At 33.0% G+C, this 23,584-nt stretch overlaps 5 protein-coding genes across 6 annotated transcripts; 4 read left to right on the forward strand and 1 right to left on the reverse strand.

Moving 5' to 3' along the window:
* The first annotated feature begins 1,421 nt into the window (after window positions 1-1,421).
* Window positions 1,422-11,345, forward strand: LOC123676195 (putative U5 small nuclear ribonucleoprotein 200 kDa helicase). Its single transcript, XM_045611942.1, has 16 exons — window positions 1,422-1,594; window positions 1,680-1,843; window positions 1,899-2,173; window positions 2,516-2,760; window positions 2,907-3,153; window positions 3,227-3,556; window positions 3,715-4,145; window positions 4,202-4,555; window positions 4,795-5,221; window positions 5,305-5,668; window positions 5,792-7,715; window positions 8,328-8,681; window positions 9,031-9,343; window positions 9,432-9,889; window positions 10,746-10,988; window positions 11,046-11,345. The coding sequence occupies exons 1-16, from the start codon at window positions 1,550-1,552 to the stop codon at window positions 11,283-11,285; spliced, it is 6,414 nt and encodes a 2,137-aa protein (XP_045467898.1). The 5' UTR covers window positions 1,422-1,549; the 3' UTR covers window positions 11,286-11,345.
* Window positions 11,346-12,360: 1,015 nt separating this feature from the next.
* Window positions 12,361-14,141, reverse strand: LOC123676196 (interleukin enhancer-binding factor 2 homolog). The gene is made up of 3 exons (XM_045611943.1): window positions 13,969-14,141; window positions 13,608-13,904; window positions 12,361-13,553 (listed from the first exon to the last, which is right to left on the reverse strand). Exons 2-3 carry the CDS (start codon window positions 13,902-13,904, stop codon window positions 12,672-12,674), a joined length of 1,179 nt encoding a protein of 392 aa, XP_045467899.1. The 5' UTR covers window positions 13,969-14,141; the 3' UTR covers window positions 12,361-12,671.
* Window positions 14,142-14,388: 247 nt separating this feature from the next.
* On the forward strand, window positions 14,389-16,025 carry LOC123676201 (protein prenyltransferase alpha subunit repeat-containing protein 1). Its single transcript, XM_045611952.1, has 2 exons — window positions 14,389-14,628; window positions 14,685-16,025. The coding sequence occupies exons 1-2, from the start codon at window positions 14,555-14,557 to the stop codon at window positions 15,880-15,882; spliced, it is 1,272 nt and encodes a 423-aa protein (XP_045467908.1). The 5' UTR covers window positions 14,389-14,554; the 3' UTR covers window positions 15,883-16,025.
* A 209-nt stretch (window positions 16,026-16,234) lies between these two features.
* On the forward strand, window positions 16,235-22,849 carry LOC123676200 (zinc finger protein 271-like). Of its 2 annotated transcripts, none has more exons than XM_045611950.1 (2): window positions 16,235-16,719; window positions 21,391-22,849. In XM_045611950.1, exons 1-2 carry the CDS (start codon window positions 16,573-16,575, stop codon window positions 22,714-22,716), a joined length of 1,473 nt encoding a protein of 490 aa, XP_045467906.1. In that variant the 5' UTR covers window positions 16,235-16,572; the 3' UTR covers window positions 22,717-22,849. The 2 variants fall into 2 exon arrangements, with proteins under 2 accessions (XP_045467906.1, XP_045467907.1); XM_045611951.1 differs by lacking the exon at window positions 16,235-16,719 and adding an exon at window positions 20,853-21,231.
* LOC123676199 (replication protein A 70 kDa DNA-binding subunit) lies at window positions 17,552-19,599 on the forward strand. The gene has a single exon (XM_045611949.1). It carries the CDS (start codon window positions 17,711-17,713, stop codon window positions 19,517-19,519), a length of 1,809 nt encoding a protein of 602 aa, XP_045467905.1. The 5' UTR covers window positions 17,552-17,710; the 3' UTR covers window positions 19,520-19,599.
* Window positions 22,850-23,584: the final 735 nt, after the last annotated feature.

Here is a 23,584-nt window from a genome sequence, read left to right on the forward strand (position 1 = left end):
TTCTAATCTAATAATTATTAATCAAGTGAATGCCTAACATCATTAAGTATTATGATCTAATAGAAAGCAACAATAATCGAAAAAATTTAGATATTCCACAAGATGCTTCCTTTACTGAAACAAATGGAGAGAGGAATATAGGAAAAACAACAGCAGTAACAAAATAGTAGTAGTGGATATCGAAAAACGAAACTTATTAGAATATATGGATTTCACCACTAGAGTCTCTACTATCGTCTCCCTCTATATTCTCATCTAAACTTTTATAGACATCAATACTCATGAGTGTACCTACATACGAGAAAATATTTTGAATAAGAATCCACCTGACTTGAAACATGATTTATCGCAATGTTTTCATTAGAAACGTATAAGATTCTGAAAGTTTTGGACATATTCAATTATGTTATATTCTTGCGATTGAAATAATATTAAATTTTTCAATCTGAAAATTATCAACAAGTTTATATTCAGAATAAAACACCAGAAATAATTTTTTTAATTATTCACTGATGGAATAATTATATCAAAAAGCAAAAAACCTAAGGATGAAAATTTTCAGAAATTTGTATTTTTGCAGAAGTGTTGTACAACTTTCAAAAGTATTATCTATTCTTCTATTTATTATGAGCAAGATGCATTATTACTATTTGTCGAATAATAATATTCATTATAGCAAACGTCAAACGTGAACTCACAAAAGTGGGTTTCCCACAAGGTCTGTAGATTAGTCTAAATCTATAAACCTTAGGTTTCCCACAAGTCTAGGGTTTTAGGCATTCCTTTTTGTAACTTTAAAACATTGAGATCAAGAGTAGCTATCTAGATAATATTCAATTTTTCAAGGAAAATGCATGTGCATTTTTTAGGTATTCAATATCTGATCTAATTAGATGCACCCTGGGTTGATCATGCGATGCAGAGCGTTGACTCCAACATTAAAGAGAGAAAGGTTGAGTCTTCGTTCACGTAACCATGAAGATATAACAAAAAGTTCGAATTTCAACCAATGGTAGAAAAGTATTGATTGGTTCAATAAGTAGAACCAATCAAAACTATGTTGTGCCTCCAGCCAGAAGTATCTCACTCTTATATTGGACTCGAATTATCTCTCTCTACGCTCTATCTACATGTTATTAGATCATTGTTGTTAATACATAAATTACTATTAAATTAGCAACTCCTGTCAAGAGAAATAATTACTGTCATTTGTCTTAAGTTGTTCCTGTCAAATGAAATATGGCATGAAGAAATTATAATAAATTCATGACGAGAGGGCACAAAAAAACACATTCACCTAAAAAAGGTGTGAAATATTTGTCTCTGTGATGGATTATGTCCTAAAAAAATTATTGAAAATAAATTTTTTTTTTTGGCGTACCTTGATCTGTGATCACTTTTCTATGCTTATTATTGTTTGACAGCATCATACATCAGTTTACTTTACAAGTATTGAGAGGTTATGCTGTTTTCTAATAACAAAAATTGAATTAAATTGTTAGAATACATATAGATCATAAGAATTTAAAAATAAATCTAATAATAAGCCATGGCTGATGCTGCGGCTAGGCAGCTGCAATATGAGTACAAAGCGGTAAGTTAGGAATTCAAACCAAACACAAACGTTTGGTAGCGTTGAGGCCGTTTCTCAAATTTTCTGAATATTAATGTTATTTTAGAACTCTAATCTTGTATTGCAAGCTGATGTTAGACTTATCGAAAGAAGAAGTAGAGATGAAGCCACAGGAGAGGTCATGTCTCTTGTGGGCAAATTGTCCGGAACAAAAATGGGGGACAAAGCTCAAAGAAGTAGACCAGGAAAAGCTGAAGAACGTAAAGCAAAGTTAGTTTACACAAATTTTTAAATGAGCGCAAAATTTACTGAAAATACTTTTCAGGCGACAAAAAAGAGATGAAGCTCAGTATGATTTTACAAGAATGAAAGGAGCCACTCTTTTATCTGAGGGTGTGGATGAAATGGTTGGAATAATTTATAGACCTAAAACACAAGAAACAAGGCAAACATATGAAGTGTTACTTAGCTTCTTACAAGAAGCATTAGGAGATCAGCCAAGAGATATTTTATGTGGTGCCGCAGATGAAGTATTAACTGTGCTTAAAAATGAGAAACTGAAAGAAAGAGAAAAGAAAAAGGAAACAGAAATATTATTGGGTAATTGATATTTACAATCATTTCCTTATTTCTCAGGTCAGCAGACTAAAGCACATAAGTCTAAAATTAATGAATTTTTTTCAATGCTAAGATTCATTATTTTGTTCATTTGTTGTCTGAAGCACATAAGTAGCCATTCTCAACTTCCATGTATTTCATTCAATTTTGATTTATCAGTTCATTAAAGAACTTAAAAAAATACCAAACAAATTACTTATGTTAACTTTATGCTTAAGTCTTTCTACCATAGATTATCAGAATCTATTAGATTTTTTCAAAGAGTTATATTCTGATATTGATAAACACGTTTCTGTCCATTTCATGAAAGCATTTAATGTTTAGGATCTATTGCTGATGAACGTTTTGCCCTTTTGGTTAACTTGGGTAAAAAAATAACAGATTTTGGAAATGAAGATATTAAAGCAAGTGCTACTGAAGAAAATATCGATGAGCAGTATGGAATAAATGTGCAGTTTGAAGAATCTGAAGAAGAAGATGATGAAGACGTTTATGGAGAAATAAGAGAAGAAATGGATGATGATGATGGAGAGGAGGCAAGAGAAGATGGTGCCATTCATGCTGAAAATGTAAGTTGATAATATGTAAATAATATCCAAGCTGTAATGAATAAAATCAAATTACAGAACAATAAATTATTGCAAAAGAGAGAAGAGCAAATAGAAGGATCTAAGATCATTGTTTGTAAGTTTTATTGACTGATTGTTCTTTCTAGTTGGGAGTTACAGAAGAAATGAAAAAGGAAAAAAGCTTGCATCCTCTAGATATTGATGCATATTGGTTACAAAGAAAGCTATCTAAAATTTATAATGATGCAATGATTTCACAAGCAAAAGCTGCTGAAGTTTTGAATGTTCTGAGAGATGCAGTAGATGATAGAGAATGTGAAAACCAACTTGTCCTTCTTTTGGGATATGATTGTTTTGATTTCATAAAATTACTGAAAAAACAACGACAAATGAGTAAGTGATATGATAACACAATTTTTGTTGTAAAATGTTCATCAGTTCGATTCTAAGGTATATATCATTCCAGTTTTATATTGCACACTACTGGCAAAATCACAAAGTGACTCCGAGAAAGAGAAAATCAAGAACAAAATGTTGGAGGACCCTCTGCTTACCCGAATTTTGAAAATTCTCGACACAGGCAAAGGTGAAGATGATAGAGATGATGAGGAATCTACCGCTCATTCCTCTCGAAGAAAACATGATTCAAACGATGTAGAGATGACAAGTGCAGCACAAGTGACTGGATCTAGACATCTAATCGATTTAGAAGATCTTGTATTTAATCAAGGGTCTCATTTCATGGCAAACAAAAGGTGTCAGTTGCCAGAGGGATCGTTCAGAAAACAGAGAAAAGGTATGAAGTGTTTTCAAGAGTGAGTCTTTTTTTAAGGAAGTAGAAGTAGTATTTTATTGGATTCAACCTTCTCTGAAAAAAAGATTGTTTTTTGTAGTAATAACTCGATCTTATATTAAACTGTTGGAATTGGAATAAAAATTATTTTTTTCTTTTAGGGTATGAAGAAGTTCATGTTCCTGCCCTGAAACCTAAACCATTTGGTGATAATGAGAAACTCACACCAGTAGAAGAATTACCGAAGTATGTTCAACCAGTTTTTGAAGGTTTCAAATCTTTGAATAGAATTCAAAGTCGACTTTGCAAAAAAACCCTGGAATCAGATGAGAACCTTTTGCTATGTGCGCCAACTGGAGCAGGTAAAACTAATGTTGCTCTTTTATGTATGATGCGAGAAATTGGAAAACATATCAACGTTGACGGTACTATTAACGCTGACGACTTCAAGATCATTTATGTCGCTCCTATGAGATCGCTGGTACAAGAAATGGTGGGAAATTTCGGTAAGAGGCTTGCTAGTTACAATATCACTGTATCAGAATTGACTGGTGATCATCAGTTGACCCATGAACAGATTGCTGCTACACAGGTAAGTTTCTACAAAGATAGCATCTGAAGAATCTCTCATATTCGGTTTTTATATAGGTAATTGTCTGCACTCCTGAGAAATGGGATATTATAACAAGGAAAGGAGGAGAAAAAACATTCACGTCCCTTGTGCGATTGATTATTATTGATGAAATTCATCTTTTGCACGATGAGAGAGGTCCAGTCTTAGAGGCTTTAGTTGCCAGAACTATAAGAATGATTGAGTCTACTCAAGAAGATGTTCGAATGGTCGGTCTTTCCGCCACACTTCCAAACTACCAAGATGTTGCCACATTCTTGAGAGTAAAACCAGATTCGGGTTTATTTTATTTCGATAATAGTTTCAGGCCTGTGGCTTTGGAACAACAGTACATTGGTGTTACTGAAAAGAAAGCACTGAAGAGATATCAGGTAAATTATTCATAAAGTTTGATCATTTTATTTTATAATATCCTTTCCATGGTGTTTGATTGCTGAAGGCATGAAAAATCAAGTACTTTTATTCATTTTTATCACTTATTTCTACATTTGAATTTTATTTTTTTACTTGATGATTATAGAAATTGTCCACATTTTATATTCTCGATCAATAATTCTTGATGAATAATTTGAGACTATTTGCAAATATCAATCATTTTGAATCGTTTCAGGTAATGAATGACATTGTGTATGAAAAAACTATGGAGCACGCTGGTCGTAATCAAGTATTGGTATTTGTCCATTCCCGTAAAGAAACTGGAAAAACAGCAAGAGCAATCAGAGATATGTGTCTAGAAAAAGACACTTTAGGTCAATTTCTCAGAGAAGGCTCTGCATCTATGGAAGTTTTAAGGACAGAAGCAGAACAAGTCAAAAATCAAGAATTGAAGGATTTGCTTCCCTACGGATTCGCCATACATCATGCTGGAATGACAAGAGTTGACAGGACTTTGGTTGAAGATTTGTTCGCAGATAGACACATACAAGTGTTGGTTTCAACAGCCACACTTGCTTGGGGTGTTAACTTACCTGCCCACACAGTTATCATCAAAGGAACACAAATTTACAATCCAGAAAAAGGGCGATGGGTCGAACTAGGTAAGCACAAATATCCGTATTTTCAATTTAGATTTTTGTTGCTTATATTTATGTATTTACATTATTTTCAATAAATAAAACAGGTGCTTTGGATGTGCTTCAAATGCTTGGGAGAGCTGGCAGACCGCAATACGATACTAAAGGAGAAGGTATCCTTATCACAAATCACAGTGAACTGCAATACTACCTATCTTTGTTGAATCAGCAGCTACCCATTGAATCTCAGTTAATTTCGAAACTGCCTGATATGTTGAATGCTGAAATTATACTTGGAACTATCCAAAACATGAAAGATGCAGTAACTTGGTTAGGATATTCTTACCTCTACATAAGAATGTTGAGGCAACCCACCCTGTATGGCATATCACATGATCATCTAAAACAAGATCAGTTGTTGGAACAACATAGAGCTGACCTTATACATACAGCTGCTACACAACTAGATAAGTGAGTAGTTTAATTGAATATTCTCAAACTTTTCCATTTTTTTTGTATAACAACAATATTTAAATTAATCTTTCCATTTTGAATTAGTTTGGAAATAGATAAAATAATATTCACTCTTTGCAGGTGCGGCCTAGCAAAATATGATCGTAAAACCGGACAGTTCCAAGCTACAGAAATCGGTAGAATAGCTTCCCATTATTATTGTACACATGAAACTATGCAAACGTACAATCAATTACTCAAACCAATGCTCAGTGAAATAGAGCTTTTCAGGGTCTTCTCCCTTTCTGGTGAATTCAAAAATATAACAGTTCGTGAGGAAGAAAAATTAGAACTGCAGAAACTGATGGAAAGAGTTCCAATTCCAATCAAGGAAAGTATGGAAGAGCCTAGTGCTAAAGTTAATGTACTTCTTCAAGCATACATAAGCCAATTGAAACTTGAAGGATTTGCCTTAATGTCCGATATGGTTTATGTTACTCAGTCAGCCGCTAGGTTGATGAGAGCTATATTTGAAATCGTTTTGCACAGAGGATGGGCCCAGTTGGCAGATAAATCTCTCGCTTTATGCAAAATGATTGATAAGAGAATGTGGCAATCAATGTCTCCTTTGAGGCAGTTCAGGAAAATGCCAGAAGAAATTGTAAGAAAGATTGAGAAAAAAAATTTCCCTTGGGAAAGACTTTACGATCTAGGTCCTAATGAAATAGGAGAATTGATTCGTGTGCCTAAATTAGGCAAAACCATACACAAATACGTTCATCAGTTCCCCAAACTGGAGTTATCCACGCACATTCAACCAATAACCAGAGCTATGTTAAAAGTGGAATTAACAATCACCCCAGATTTTCAATGGGACGATAAACTACATGGTCAATCTGAAGCGTTTTGGATCCTGGTGGAAGATGTGGATTCTGAAGTGATCTTGCATCACGAATATTTCTTGCTTAAATCAAAGTATTGTCAAGATGAACATCTCGTAAAATTCTTTGTTCCAATCTTTGAACCTCTACCTCCGCAATATTTTTTGAGGATAGTTTCAGACCGTTGGATAGGGGCTGAAACACAATTGCCAATCTCATTCAGGCATTTGATTTTACCAGAAAAGAATTTCCCACCGACGGATCTACTTGATCTCCAACCACTACCCATTACTGCACTCAGAAATGATAAATACGAATCATTGTATAAAAATAAATTTCCACAGTTCAATCCTATCCAGACACAAGTTTTCAATTCGGTTTACAACAGTGATGATAACATTTTCATTGGTGCACCCACTGGTTCTGGTAAAAGTACCATTGCCGAATTTGCTATTTTAAGGTTATTCGAAAAAAATGCAGAGGGTAGATGTGTATATCTTGTACCTAAGGATGCTTTAGCGGAACTGATTTTTGCTGATTGGCATAATAAATTCACTCAATTATTGGGTAAGAAAGTTGTATTACTTACTGGAGAAACAGGCACAGATCTTAAATTATTAGCAAAAGGACAAATTATTATCACAACAGCAGAAAAATGGGATGTTCTCTCCAGACGTTGGAAACAGAGAAAAAATGTGCAAAATATCAATTTGTTCATAGTTGATGAACTGCATTTAGTTGGAGGGCAGGACGGTCCTATTATTGAAGTGGTTTGTTCAAGAATGAGGTATATATCATCGCAAATCGATAAGCCCATAAGAATGATTGCTTTGAGTGCATCTTTAACTGACTACAGAGATGTAGCCGAATGGTTAGGATGCAACACTAATGCTACTTTCAACTTCTTACCAAGTGTTAGGCCAGTACCTCTGGAACTCCATGTGAAAGGCTTCAATATAACACATAACGCTTCCCGATTGATTTCAATGGCTAAACCTGTTTACAATGCCATTTCAAGATACAGTCCGCATAAACCAATTATTATTTATGTTCCTACCCGGAAACAAGCCAGAATAACTGCTATTGATTTGCTAACAAGTGCTTCTGCTGAAGGACAGCCTAACAGGTTCTTCCATGCTGATGAAGAAGACATCAAGCCATTTTTGGACAGGATGTCTGACAAAGTGAGTAAAAAATTGTTTTTTTTTTTTTTTCGGGTTTTTTCCGTTGTCGAAAAAGTAATAATGTGACATTGTGTTAAAATATTACATGTCACAAACCAGAAAGTTTTGACTTCAGGATTATTCAGAATACTCAATTATGCATATAGACGCAAAATTTATATGTGAAAATAATATCACGGCTATCAGACAATTTTTCAAGTCTGGAAAAATTACCTCCTCGAGCGGGACTCGAACCCGCAACCTCCATATCACTAATCCGATACTCTGACCAATCGAGCACCGACTAGAGCACTAGACTAGCATGGTACTAGTGATTCTGAGGTTGCTGGTTCGAGTCTCGCTTGAGGAAGTACTTTTTCCAGAATTGAAAAATTGTCTGATAGCCGTGATATTATTTTCATATATTAACATACAGAGGTTAAAACCATCATTTAAAATTTATATGCCATATTCCTGAAAAATTACATAAATACAAGTTTGAACAAACGCGCATGATTTCATCTCATCCCTTTTCTTTTTTTACCAAATTTCGTAAACACTGCCACCAGTTATGAATTAATCTCGAAAGTCATACTTTTTTTTATCAGATATATCTATTTCCAATTTTTACAGACTTTGAGGGAAACGTTATCACAAGGAGTAGCATATATGCACGAAGGTCTCTCAGCTAGTGACTTGAGATTGGTGGAACAACTATTTGATTCAGGTGCTGTTCAAGTAGCAGTTATAACGAGAGATTTATGTTGGACAGTAAATATATTTGCACATCTGGTTATTATCATGGATGTACAGTACTATGATGGAAAAACCCACACTTACGAAGATTATCCTATTACCGATGTATTACAAATGGTAGGAAGGGCCAATAGACCTCTGGAAGATGATGATGCCAAGTGTGTACTCATGTGCCAGAATTCGAAGAAGGAATTCTTCAAAAAGTTTTTGTGTGATCCATTACCAGTAGAGGTACGTATATAGGTATAAGAATTGCAAAAGATTAAAACCGCAAGCTGAATGTTTCTCTTAAATACAAGGTGTCTCCAAAGAAGTCTATATTTGTTTAGCTCAATGTGTGAAGTCGGTAGCTTAACTCTTGGGAATTCAGTTGCCATGGACCGTTCTTCGGAAGCGAATGGCACGTTTTGCGTAAGCAAATTTCACAAAAATGGTAGTTCTGCGACTAACGCGCGAAGAAATTTCTTCAATATTCTAGATAAACCGAGACACCTTGCACTTTCTGTATAATAATGATTTTTTTTTGTCAACAATTATTTAAGGTCTACAGAGATTTTCTAAGTTTTCATATTTCTTTTAGAGCCATTTAGATCACAGATTACCAGATCATTTCAATGCAGAAATTGTCACCAAAACTATTGAGAACAAACAAGATGCAGTTGATTATTTGACATGGACCTTCCTCTACAGAAGACTTACTCAAAATCCAAACTATTACAATCTTCAAGGAGTAACCCACAGACATCTTTCTGATCATCTCTCAGAATTGGTTGAAAATACGCTGAATGATCTGGAGCAGTCTAAATGTGTCAGCATTGAGGATGAAATGGATTGTATTCCTATGAACTTAGGAATGATTGCAGCATATTATTATATCAATTACACTACCATTGGTAAGATATTTCATTTTTTTCAGAAGCGTCTTGTTAATTTATGTTGCATAATATTAGGGTGAAATTAACTTACAATGTTTTATTTCAGAACTATTCAGCCTTTCACTAAATAGCAAAACCAAAATACGGGGTCTCTTGGAAATTATATCTTCAGCTACAGAGTACGAAGACCTCTCCTTGAGACATAGGGAAGAGAGCATTCTACGAGAGCTCTCATATAAACTTCCCAATAAACTAACCAGTTCCTCAGGTGGCTCCCCAAAATTCAATGACCCCCATATAAAAACCAACCTTCTGCTTCAAGCTCACCTTTGCAGATTACAACTTAGTGCAGAACTGCAAGGAGACACTGAAAATGTGTTGAATAAATCCATTCGACTTATACAAACTTGTGTCGATGTACTGAGTTCCAATGGGTGGTTATCACCTGCCGTAGCCGCTATGGAACTAGCACAAATGGTCACACAAGCTATGTGGAGCAAAGATTCATATCTAAAACAATTGCCTCATTTCACCAATGAAATAATCAAGAGGTGCACTGATAAGGTAATTATGTAAATTTTTATAACTTGTAGGGTTATTAATCACCAATAGACGGTATAAAAAATATTGCCCTATTTATTAACGTCTTCATATTTTATACTTCTATGATATACAATAATTTTACAAAAACAAAAAATAGTCACGGAAATATCGGATATTTCTTTTCTAATATTCCTCTTGAATTTTCTCTTATTCTGATGATGTGATCACCTTGAAATTGTTAAGTGACGAATGAGAAAGCAATTGGTTGAAAGAACAAGCATTCAAATTTGTAAGTAAGCAAAGTATTCTTTAAAAATTCGAATGATTCATACCTATTATAAATATCGATGAAAAAACCGACTTGAAAAGGCAGAACAATGACCTCAATTTCACTTTTTTGATTGCTATTTTTTGAGAAATATTTATACAAATTGCAAATATCCCCTTTTTGTGTACTCAATAAATATAACTGATTAATAAGAGATTATATAAAAATTTGAGGCGTGGATCAATGATTTAATGATAAGTAGATAGCAGAAAGAGAGAAGAATCGACTCTAACAGAAAGATGAGACCTACGAACTTGTGACCAGATGCCCAACCTATCGATGTTTTGATTGGTTGAACATATTGAACAAATCGATCATTGAACCATTTTAGATCACGTGATTTGGCTACCCTCGAATCCCTTATCATTGGTTGAAATTCAAACATCTTCATCTCTCTTGGTCACGTGATTTGAGATTTAATCTTTCTCTCTCTAATATTGCAGTCAATGCTCTGCACTGCCTGACCACCTAACAACGCTTCTATATATTTTTAGATAATTGACATAGTTATAGCTCTAGTTGTTCCTAATTTTTTGTGTATTTGTTTAGGGGGTAGAAACAGTTTTTGACATAATGGAACTGGAAGACGATGATCGAGCAAAACTACTTCAATTAAGTGATGCACAAATGGCAGATGTGGCTAGGTTTTGTAACAGATATCCCAATATTGAGTTAACATACGAAGTAGCTGATAAGGATAATATCCACTCTGGTTCTTCAGTTCATGTAAATGTACAGTTAGAAAGAGAAGATGAAGTTAATGGGCCAGTTATTGCTCCATTCTTTCCACAGGTAATGAATTGCTTTCCTTGATTAAAATAATATATTTCATCTTGTATGTATTTGCAGAAGCGAGAAGAAGGCTGGTGGGTGGTTATAGGAGACCCCAAAACAAATTCTCTTCTTTCAATCAAAAGATTGACCCTTCAGCAGAAAGCCAAAGTCAAGCTAGATTTTGTTGCTCCCAGTCCAGGAAGTCATAACTATACTCTATATTTTATGAGTGATGCTTACTTAGGATGTGATCAAGAGTACAAATTTAGTATTGATGTTGGTGACTTTGAATCTAGTGGAAGTGATTCCGATTAGAAAGCAATGTAAAGTTTCTAAATGAATTCTTGAATTAAATATACTGTTTTTAATAATGTATTTTGGTGCTTTTAATAAAATCCAAACTAATCATAATTGCTTAACTGATTAAACACTTGTGCACAAGCTACGGTACTGTCTGTGAGTACACAAAATAACCTAAAAAGTTTTTATTTATAATATTATATCGTTATTTTTGTATTATGTTACGGTACACATACCATAGTATAAGAAAAGGATAGTAAGCCAGTGTAGTGCTTTTTTCGATTTTGTTGATGTTGAGCGTAAAACTCACGTTTTACTCGAATTTTACTGTCAAAAATTGGTCCTTAAAGTGGAGCCCTCTGAAAAAATCGGTGTTATTTTGAAGAATTAAAATATTTGAAATAGAGTGGTCAGAAGATTTCTATATTTTGATATTTTTTCTGCTCTGTAATAAGCATTTACGCCAGTGGCGTATATTTGTGATAACTTAATAATAACATAAAAATTGTTGGCAATGTCATGCGACCCCTTTTCAACCACGCCATTGAATGAATTATCGTATTATGTCTGCGCCATCTATAGCTCATGATTCAGCGCTATCTATTATCGAATTACTTCTCCAAATCCATCTACAGTAGCGACTCCTGGTGACTATTTCCTTGCCGTCAAACGGCGGTTGGCTTACTATCCTTTCCTTATACTATGCACATACATACAAGTGGATAACTTTTTCATTCAAAAAAATAATTGTATGATGAACTTTTGAGCATAAAACATTTATTTTGAAAAAAGCGCTGAAAAATGTTTTCAAATATTCATCATCGTGTTACTTTGGATGTCACTAATTAAACACCCTTGTAAGTTTTAAGAAAGCCTAAATTTATGTGAACAACTTAAAATTAGGCATAGATCATCAAATACCTTTTGACATTCAAATATAAATATGAAAAAAGACTCTAACAGGATTTTATTTGTAAATTTTAACATGATTGAAAAGAAAATGTATTCAAGTGTTCTACATGCTTTATTTTCTGTAAAACTGTTCCCATTTCAAAAGTGATAGGAAGAATAAAAATCAAATTCCCAGAAACTTATTCCTATTGTTTATTCAATCAATTATTCAATATAAATTAACATAAAATCATAAATTAATAATTATGCAATTGCTTTGAATTGGAAATTTCAGAAACTTTGCTTCTAATAGAAACAGTGAATGACTTGTCTTATTCTTTGAAGGCATTCTATATTTTTGATTGAAATAAATGATATAATTTTTGAAATAGTATAAATCACATGAGAATGTCCAACTTTTATAAATTAAAATCCTTACTGATTAAAAACAGCTCTTTTTCAATCACGAATATAGAAAAAAAGAAACATTTGTCTTTAAAACAAGATATTTCAAGATGTTTCCATAGTTTCATCACCTTCAGCGTCCATTTCATCATCTTCATCATCTCCATCTTTTTTCTCTGGCGGATTTTCATAAGCCTTGTCAAGAGGGGCTACTACAACTCCATCCCAAACCGAAAGATCTTTAGGGACCGTAGATCTCTCCTCAAATCCCAAGATTACTTTATAACCTCCATGAGAAAGGACTCTCAAAAGAGTTTGAGCAGTCAAACAAACTAAATCCTGCTGTTCCAGAGTCATTGCAGTATGTATTCTGAGACTAACACCCTCACATGGATCTGTAATACCTGCAGAACCAGGTAAGAATAGACCAGCAGACAATAATTGAAGCACTCTTTTAAAGGCAACATTCAGAGGCAATGCTTGCCTGCTAGGATTATGCATTATAGCAAAATGTGCAAGTAGGTCTAGCATCCATGGTGTTAGAGCTTGAAATCCATCAAATCTATTTCTTAAATCCCTCAATAGTCTTATGAGAACCTTAATAGAAGAGTGATGAGCATTTTCCTCAAACCAGCGACTATGCCTTATTGCTGCCAAATGACTCAACATAATTTTCTGATCCAAATGAATTTCCGGATCTAATTTTCTGATGTTATGATGGAGTGTGGTAACCATTACCCTTACTCGTGCAAAGCTATTACTTATTTCTATTCCTCTCTCGTTTGTAATATGGGTTACTTGTTCTCCTTTAGAAACAACTTCACTTTTCATAAGATTTTTAAGTTCTTCCCTAACTTTATTTCCAAGAGCTTCAACCGCTTCACGAGTTGGAAGAGTTTTGAGTATGACCACAATATCTGCAACATTATGTCCGGCTATCATGGTTCCCTTTTTGAATGAACCAACTTGACGAACTTCTTCGAGTTGCTAAAAAAAAATTGCTCAAAACAAAATAGCATAAAATAACGAAAATTTGCTTACACATGCGTCGAAATTGCCAGGGGCTACTACCAAGTTGTCTAAAACTGTTTGTATTTTTGTCACAAGATTTAATATTGCTGTTTGCTCAGCAGCTGTAGGAGATAAGTCGCTATTTCTTTTAAGTAGAGCTTGAGTAAATTGGCTATCATCCGGAGTAGGTTTACATCTTGGAAAAGATGATTCGCAGAGAGTCAAATCAAATGGGTGTCTTGGTAAAAACATCTTCGGCTTGAAAGGAAGCCTTCCTCCCATTCCTCGATTCATACCCCGACCACCACGAACTCCACCTCTAGCCATCTAAAAAAACCAATAGTACCGCTATAATATTATTTTTACCTGAAGAAATGAAGAAAACACTTACTTTATAAATTTCTAGTTTTATATTATGAATTTTATTCTTGTATAAAAATGGCGATAGTAAACCGGCATACAGTGATCATAGATCGATAAATTAGAAGAAATCCCTGTATTCTATGCTATGTCACACAGAATTCCTAAATTTTTACACTTCTGAATCAACTGATTTCGCAAGTTACATCAAGAAAAAAAGGAAATTAAACGAAAAACTCACAAAAATTCTTAATGTTACAAAAATGAACTTATCAAAAATATTCATTAAATCATCCATTTGTACAATAGAATATTTTCGCAAATGATATATTTCAAAACATTTCCCTTTGCGTCTAATATCTAAGAAAATGAAATCGTAAAAATATGGAATTCGAATGATAGATCTTATTATCTGAATTCTCAAAAAAATTTCGGAAATAGTTGTTCATAGAAAACTCGTCTCTTCGAACTTAACCTAACCAAACAGCGCTTTTAATCAGGTATTCAGATTACTGAATACTTTCCAATTTTTTTTCAAAATATTGTCCCATTCATTCAAAAAAATTTTATGATCATCATTATTCTTGGCTGCCTATTTATCCTGTGAGCTGATCAAAATGGGAGAACATGATGCGATGTGCGAAAAAGTTCTCCGTACGTTAGAAAATATTATAGAAACAAATTCAGGAATGTATGTCGAGGAAGATTTTATTATTTCGGCTCATCTAATCTTTGTTTAATTTTTAGACAAGAATTTGCTATTGTGCAGACCACGGAAAATCAAAAAAATAAATCACCGGTTTTGTTTGAAGAAAATTGTCTTGGTTTAGAATCATGGTGTAAATCCTATATTCGGAATTATTCACATTCTCTCTTACTCAAAAATCGCAGAAAACTGTCGCGGAAACTACTATCAATTGATGATATGAAAAATCTAAACCATATTGTGATAGGAGCTGTTCTTTTGGAACCTAATGTTGTTACTTTTTGGAATATGAAAAGAGATTTGGTAGAAAATGAAGTTTTAAGTATTGAACAAGAACTATATTTTGATGAATTAGTATTATCCATGCATTCGAAATCTTATGAAGCATTTTCATACCGAAAATGGCTGTTAAATTTGAGTATTAAAAAATTCAATGATTTGAGATTTTTTAACAATGAGAATGTTATTTGTGAAAAAACTGCTCAAAGGTATCCTAATAATTACCATTCTTGGAATTATAGAATATGGTGTATGGAAAAACTATGGCAATTGCAACCTGAAATGCAAAATTTGATTTTTTCAGAACTGAAGTTCTCCCGTGATTGGATAACCAGTCATATTTCTGAATATACAGGATATTATTACAGACAATTTTTATTGGATAACTTGTGGAAATTGAAAAGTACTTCATTCAATATTGTGGGGAGTTTAAATTTTGAAAGTTCAATTAAATACTTAAATCTTCCTTTTTATAATGAAGACTCTTTTCAGATGTTGAATTTTCTTTTCGGTAAATCACCTTCTTATCCAGATAATGATGATTATCCAAAATACATCAATATGCTCTCGATGCTGTTAAGTGATTTGTTATTAATATCTGTTGAATTAAACTATTTATATAATACTCATGAAAGTCTTTGGAACTATCGGAGATTCCTTATTATTAAATTAATAGAATTGGTATCTCATTATCATAACATTAATTGGAATTATGATCTACATATTAAAAATGAGAATATTAGCCCACATAATGCTGTTAATATGTTGAATTTAGAGATGACAGTCTTGTGTTCTGGTAAATCAGAATTACCAAAAAAAGTTAAATCATCAAATTTTTATAATATCCTAATGAAAAAAGAAATTGAATTCATTGAGGCAAATAAAAATACAGAAAATACTACCTTAAATCTACCTATGAGACATTTGATGTGGTTAAACCTAACAAATTTCTATAAATGAGTAATAATGTGTTATGATATTAAGTTTTTTTTTGTTTTGTGATATTTGAGAAGAAATAAGTTTATATATCTTGACTTGTACAATATATTGTAATCATTTTATCTTATAAAGATTTTTGAAATATAATAGACATATTTTCTTTATGGATTTTTTGCTTAATAGTAATATAGTTATTAAAACAAAAATTTTTATTATTTGTTTTTGTATTTTTCAAGTATAAAAAAACGTTTTTTAATATTCATGTTACTATTTATTGATATGACTTTGTTTAATGTCTTCAGTATTTCTATATATGAACAAAAGTAACCAATAATGAAAACTACTTAAAAATTAAGCTTTGTACTTCAGCAGAATTATCTCAATAAAATAAATATTTATTCATTTTCATATAAAGCTGCGTAATACTGATAAATATATAAAGCTGAATAATTTCATTTTGGCTAACAAATACCAAAATGGGGCCACACGCGCAAGTCAACAAGAACCGCCCTTTTCACTTCAATGTAGGCGAAGTTGTTGCCCCATCCATAACCCTACTAATACCCCATGCATATCTGACCTAAGTTTACAACGTTCGTTACCAGGTGCTACTTCAGTGATATTGTGAACTGTCTCTTAATGCAAAGAAACTTCAGAACATTGGCTTAAATTATTGACGGTTTTTCTGTGAATTGAAAAAGTGAGATTAAAATGGACAGAATTAATGGATGGCAAAGTTATGCAACAATTTGTCGGTTGTGCCTTCAGAAAGATGGTTTCATGTTTGGCATTTTCAATCATAATAGTGGAAATGAGAAAAGTTTGTATAAAAAAATTGTGGATTGTACTGCACTTCAGGTGAGTTGAGGTTAGGTTGTGTCACGATAGATTTTTACTTCCTTGTTGGGTTTAAGAAATTTTATTATTCATTTTATGGAATATAAGCAATATTGATAATTGAAAAACCATTCTTTATAATTGAGATGTTTCATATTTAATTTGAGTATTCGTTTTTGAAGAATCAGGATTGACCTTAAACTTCAGCAACTAACCAATAATTGTGCCTATTTGAGACCTAAATTTGCCTAATTAATCAAATTTCTAATCAGGCATCAATATTCTCATAAAGAATGCTTCTTACATCTAACTTAAGCTAATTTTATTTGATAACTCATTATTAATAAACAGTGAAAGTAGGTAGAACTACATCAATTTGATACTTTTTTCCTAATGATTAAGTCAGATACAAATCTTTGACCTTTATTCAAAGGATGTTCATATAAAAGACTTATAGCTTATCATAAGAGGAGAAAAAAAAGGGGGAAATTAAATATAATCTTAATTCAACTTCAATCATCTTGAAAGCTTTTTATAATATTTTCAATATTCCATATTTTATCACAGATTTTCTTTCGTTGCCTCGTATACTGAACATAGAACATCGTGTAATTTTTTTTTTCTCCAAAACCAATTTTAGTGCTAGATTAGGAATGTTAAAAAAAAATATATATATCCCAAATATATTTAATTCGAACTTTTTACAATATCTTCAAAAAGTAAGAAGACTTGAACATCGAAGTTGAGATGCGAATAATTCATATATATTTCAGATTTAGCTCATTCTCTATATTCTGTCAAAGCCAGTGATATTTGAAAGGCGTTTGCGCGTGAGAAAGTTTCGGAGTATTTTGGAATATTATTGTTCTATGGTCTATGGCTATTTATGAAAATTCAATCGACAATCGGACAATCCAATCCCGCCAAATTTTAATTTACGTATCAGCTTGCTTGTCAAAGGAGGCATATCGTTCAAGTTTTATTATTTTATATTATTATACCATCCCTTAACATGGAGTACAATTTAAGTGAAAGATCTTTGGAGGCTATAATGGGAGGCGCCGAATTGCCGAATCCTATTTTCCAAATATTAGGTATTAAGAAGATTCAGTCTGGAAATTCTAATAAAGAGCGATATCGCCTTGTTGTTTCTGATGGAGTTTTTAGTGTTTCACATGCTATGCTAGCTGCCCAAAACAATGAACAGATATTGCAAGCTGGAGACCGTACTGTTATAAAAGTTAAACGTTATATTACAAGTCTATTTAACAATAATTCTGGAAAGGAGCAGCGGATACTCCTTCTGTTGGATGTCGATATTGTTGCTCCTGGTAGTCAAGTAGGGCGTCCACTTGGTAATCCAGTGACATTAGCAGAAGCTAAAAAGAATGAAAATATGAGTACTGACAGTGGAGCTGTTCCTAAGCAGACTAGTTCTAATAGTTCAGCTAGATCAAACGCTTCAAGTTCAACTGTTCCATATAGTGGAAATAGTAGTGGTGCTTCTTTGGAAGGTCAAATGATTCATCCCATATCTAGCCTGAGTCCCTATCAAAACAGGTGGATTATAAGAGCTAGAGTCTCTAGTAAATCAGCCATACGAACATGGTCTAATTCCAAAGGCGAGGGAAAACTTTTTAATATGGATTTAATTGATGAAAGTGGAGAAATTCGGTGTACAGGTTTCAGAGATATGGTTGATAAATATTATGATTACATTCAAGTGGATAAGATTTATTACATCAGCAAATGTCAACTCAAAGCTGCAAATAAGCAATATTCTTCCTTGAAAAATGATTATGAAATGACCATGTCAAATGAAACTGTTATTCAAGAATGTCAAAGTGAGGATGTTAGTATTCCTACTACTAAATATGACTTCATATCTATTGATAAAATAGCCAATATGCAAGTTGGAACTCTTGTTGATATATGTGGTATATGTAAAGATGTGAGTGATATTCAAATATTCCAAGCCAAATCCACTGGACGAGAATTGAAGAAAAAAGAAGTTGTTTTGGTGGATCATTCAAATAATTCAATAACTTTGACTTTATGGGGAGCAGAAGCTGAAAACTTTGATGGTACAAACAATCCTGTGGTTGTCATTAAAGGTGCAAAAGTTGGAGAATTTGGAGGAGGAAAAAACCTATCATGTCTTGCAAGTAGTTTGTTAAAGATAAATCCTGATATTCCAGAGAGTTTTCGTATACGTGGTTGGTACGATCAGGAGGGTCATAAGGGAAATGTTGTCGATATCAGTGCTAGGTCTGGAGCATCATCATTCAGCACTCCTTGGATGTCATTCAAGGAGGTTAAAGATCAGGGTTTGGGTAATGGTGACAAAGGAGATTATTACCAAACGATGGGCACCGTATTGTTGATGCGTTCAGAGAATTTAACCTATAAAGCATGTCCATCCGAATCTTGCAACAAAAAGGTTATTGACTTGGAGAATGGCATGTTTCGTTGTGAGAAATGTAATAGGGAATATCCTAATTTCAAGCATCGGCTATTGTCATCTATTAATGTTGCTGATTGGAGTGGAAACTCATGGTTGAGCATGTTTACAACAGAAGCTGAAACTATTCTAGGCATGTCAGCACAGGAAATAGGAGATGCGATAGAGAACAACTCTGAGGCAGCAGCTGGTATTGTAGAAAGAGTCCATTTCAAACAGTTCATCTTTAAATGCAGAGCTAAAATGGAAACCTACAATGATGAAGCACGTCTGAAAACAATTGCCGTAGAAGTTAAAACAATAGATTATAAAGACTTGAATAACCAAGTCATTAAAAGAATTAAACAGTTGATGGGTTGATTGAATATTATTTAGTTGTGATTATATATTTTTGGTGTAGTTTATTCACATTTACTCTACAATAAAAAATAATTTCGAAATATTTTGATTTGATTTCAAGAATTTAAATATTTTGGGCGAGTTCGGAAAGTCAGCGCTGACGAATACGCTTTAAGCGCTGTGTCAACTAAGCGTTCGTAAACTATCGATGTTTCTGCGTACGATGGATCCATTGGGTTCTTAAACATTTCTCGAATTGCTAGGGGTTGTCCTGTCAGTTGTTACTGTGAATGAACAGAATTGTTAAATTATCAATTAATTATTAATAATGATGTATGTTATTTAATATTGATTGTTATATAATTCAGCATAGAATGCAGCGCTCTTTCTCCAGCATTTTGCTGGTACAGCGCTGTCAAGCGCATCTCTTTCAGCGCATTCAACAGCGCTGACTTTTCGAACTCTCTTTATGATATGGTCTGGTAAAATTTTTTTTATTTCTGAAAGAATTGCTAGAAATATTATGGGATAAATCAAGTGGCATTTATTTTATCATTCTTACATAAATGAATGATACAAATGAGAAAAGCACTAACATGAAGTCAGGAGATATTTCGCGCTTGTTCAAATTAGTATTGATTCATCTCATTTTAGCTTGTGCGAATTAGGAATATTTGTAGGCTTTGTTACTGTTTCCCTACGCCATGCAGGAAAGGTTTCAATCCAGTTCCTACTAGCACAATTCTTAGAACAAATGAAAATTCATCATAGATATAACAATGATTCCCAAATAACGAGCGTTCAAAGCGTGGTCAAGAGTGCTGTGACATTCTACTGAGTTGAAGTTTTGTGTACAAAAGTTGTGCTCAATAGATTGGCACCGCACACTAGACCACGAATTTAAATGAACGCTCGTTAGTTTTTCCTGATGTGTACCTTATGGCAAAAATGAAAAATATGTTAAATCAGTTTTTTACATTTATTTCCATCATAATAAAGTAACAATTATTTGATGTGTTTGTTTTTATATGCACAACCTATTCTCTTTTCAAAACTTGAATTACGACTTCCAGTAGATATAGGAGGATAAATCCTATATAATGAATTTCAATGATTTATATCATCAGGTATCATTTCCAACAATAAGAAACCCGATCCATTAATTTTGAACGCTAAATCACTATTTTTTGTAAATACATTGTATTCTACAGGTTGTTCCCAAATTGGAGGTACAAAGAAAAATGAGATATTTCTTGGATAATTTCAAGAAAAAAAAGGACCTATAAATATGGGCTAGTAAACGCTTTATTTTCGAGATACGTACACAGGGTCTTTTTAGTAGTCCTACTTTTTTGTGATGATTAGACCATAGAATATTTGGTAGATTGGATAAATAAATAATAATGAATAATTAAGTAATTCATCACAGCTTACTATACCATGGTACATCGGTTTTGGCGAAAATTATTTTTGATTGAACTCTTGGAATGATATTTACGTTTGATTTGCTGGCGCATCCCCATAGTTCAATGCCATAAGTCCATATGAGCTTGAACACCACTTTGTTGATCAAGATTTTCTTTCCAGAACCCATGAAATGGAAATAATTAATTCCTCTATAATTCCACGCCTAATTTAATTAACAATATAACAGCAATTTAAGGTCAAAGATGCCTAACTTAGAGAACAGTGTTCTAACATTAAAGTCTCACAGTTTCTTTTAATTTAAAATGGTTAGAGATATTCTATAAGATAGCAGAAATAATTAATTATAATGTAAAAACTTGCTTTTATTGGAAACATCAATATCTCTTTATTCCTGTTTTTAAAACGCATGTTTTACTTTTGAATTAGTATTTCCGTCATGTTAAGTATTACATTGAATTTTTCAGATAACGATGGACGATGGTCTCCCTAATGTAATATGCCACCGTTGTTTGTACAAAATAGATTTTTGCCTGGAATTTCGCCAACAGTGCTTCGTTTCTGATGCCACCTTGAGGAGAATCCATGAAGAAAACGAACCGAATGCGTCAATGCCGCATCCACTATTAGGTTTCCACGATCACAATGCTGAAGTTGTAATGGTTGTAGATCCAAATGTAGCAGATTATAATTCAGATATAGATGCTGAGGCTGAGGTTCCAAGTGAAAACGATAACTCTATTATTAATAAAACTTATGGTTATGGCTTTTCCAACATATCAATGTGCAGATACTGCGATCATGCATTCATGAACAAGGAAGAATGTTGTTCTCACGAGGCAACAGCTCACAATAATGAAACACCTTATTCTTGTATTTCTTGCAATGCAAACTTCGAGGATCGAATACACTATCTAACACATCTAAAGAATGTACATCAAGATGATAAACCGTTCAAATGCCCACAATGTTCTCGTACATTTGCTAGAAGATCTGATTTAAGAAAGCATACTATAGTACATACAGGCATAAAGCCCTTTACCTGCAAAGTTTGCTTCAAATCCTTCTCAAGGAATACAAATCTTTCTAAACATATGCGCATTCATTCAGGTCATAAGCTGTTTTCATGCAAAAAGTGTCACAAGAAATTCCTGAGTAAGTCTGATCTAGCAAAACATTCAGTATATCATTCCAAAGTGAAAACTAAAAAGGCACAGATTTCAAAAAAGAAATTACAACAGACATTACCCATTCAGGAAACTATAAATGGGGAAGATATCACTTCTGAAATAAATAATACAAATAATGTTGGAACTGATGGTCATTCAGAAAATATGGTAATCAGTGTTGATCCATTCAATCAGGATACTTTCCAAGAAGACGAAGATGACGTTATGTCCAATTCTTCAAGAATTTCTGAACACAATGTTGGATATGAACAGATTATGTCCAATATTAACCAACAAGAAGATTATTATTCCAATGATACTCAGGAACATTCACAAAAACCTTCTCCATCACGGCCTTTCGTTTGTAGTACTTGCAAGAAATCTTTTATGAGGAAGAGAGAACTGGATAGACATATTCTTACTCATACAGGCATGAAGCCATTTAAGTGTTCTAAATGTGACAAAAGCTTTGGAAGAAAAGATAAATTAGTAAGACATATGAGGATCCATGATGTAAACAAACAATTTTCATGTGAACTTTGTGACTTCACGTTTACACGCAAAGAAAGTTTAACGCAACATCAAAAAGTTTACCATACAAATTATCAAGATGATGTTTATTAGTTTAATTGTTGAAATTTTGCTATATGAAGTTTTGTTGTATATATTTTATGATATATAAAAGAATGATGCTTTGATTAATTCTTTTAAAAGAAACCCATTTCTATTTTTTGAAATAAATATCTCAAATATAAAATGTTTTTTTTCATCAATTTTCGAAATAAAAATTTCTTACTATTACTACAATGCTATAACCCTTGTATAGAAACAATCAATAGTTTATTATTTGAAAATTGGGATAAAGTTCTAGCAAGTACGCAAGTGTATCTTTATAGAAAACAATAGACCCCCTTTTCCCAGCTAATAAATAGAGAAAAATATCTATAAAAGATGCAAAGGACGAGTAGTATTTGAAGGATTAAAATTAATATATAATAAATAATTTTTTTAACAATAATTTATTTCAGACCTTGAATCAGTTCAAAATAGAAGCTCCTTTAATAGTTAAAAGTAATCTCTGAATTATGTTCCAAATTAAATTCTAGTAAGATAGTAATTCTCTATACTTGTTAATGCTGAGAATAGTTAACCACGCAGTTTCGAACTTATATGAAGTTTATCATCAGACACTGTGTCTTCCTGATATAAGAATGTTTTGGCTGCAAGAACGAGAAAACACTTAGTCGATTTTGTTTGCTCTTAAAAACCCTTTTTGATTACTATTGCTTCCTGATTGCCCACAGGATAAAGAATTTTTCTTTATTGTGATTGCCAGAGCAGACGAATAATGTTTTTATTCTTGATTTCAGCAGCTTGAGTTTTTCCAATGTTTAAATTTTCAGCGAGCTACCTCACTGAAAAGTGTTCCTTTTTTGAAGTGTTGACAACTTCCGCTTTTCTCCAGGCGTCGCGTCGTTTCAATAGAACTCAC

This window comes from Harmonia axyridis, chromosome 3 (genome assembly GCF_914767665.1).
Source record: "Harmonia axyridis chromosome 3, icHarAxyr1.1, whole genome shotgun sequence".
NCBI classification, from domain to species: domain Eukaryota; kingdom Metazoa; phylum Arthropoda; class Insecta; order Coleoptera; family Coccinellidae; genus Harmonia; species Harmonia axyridis.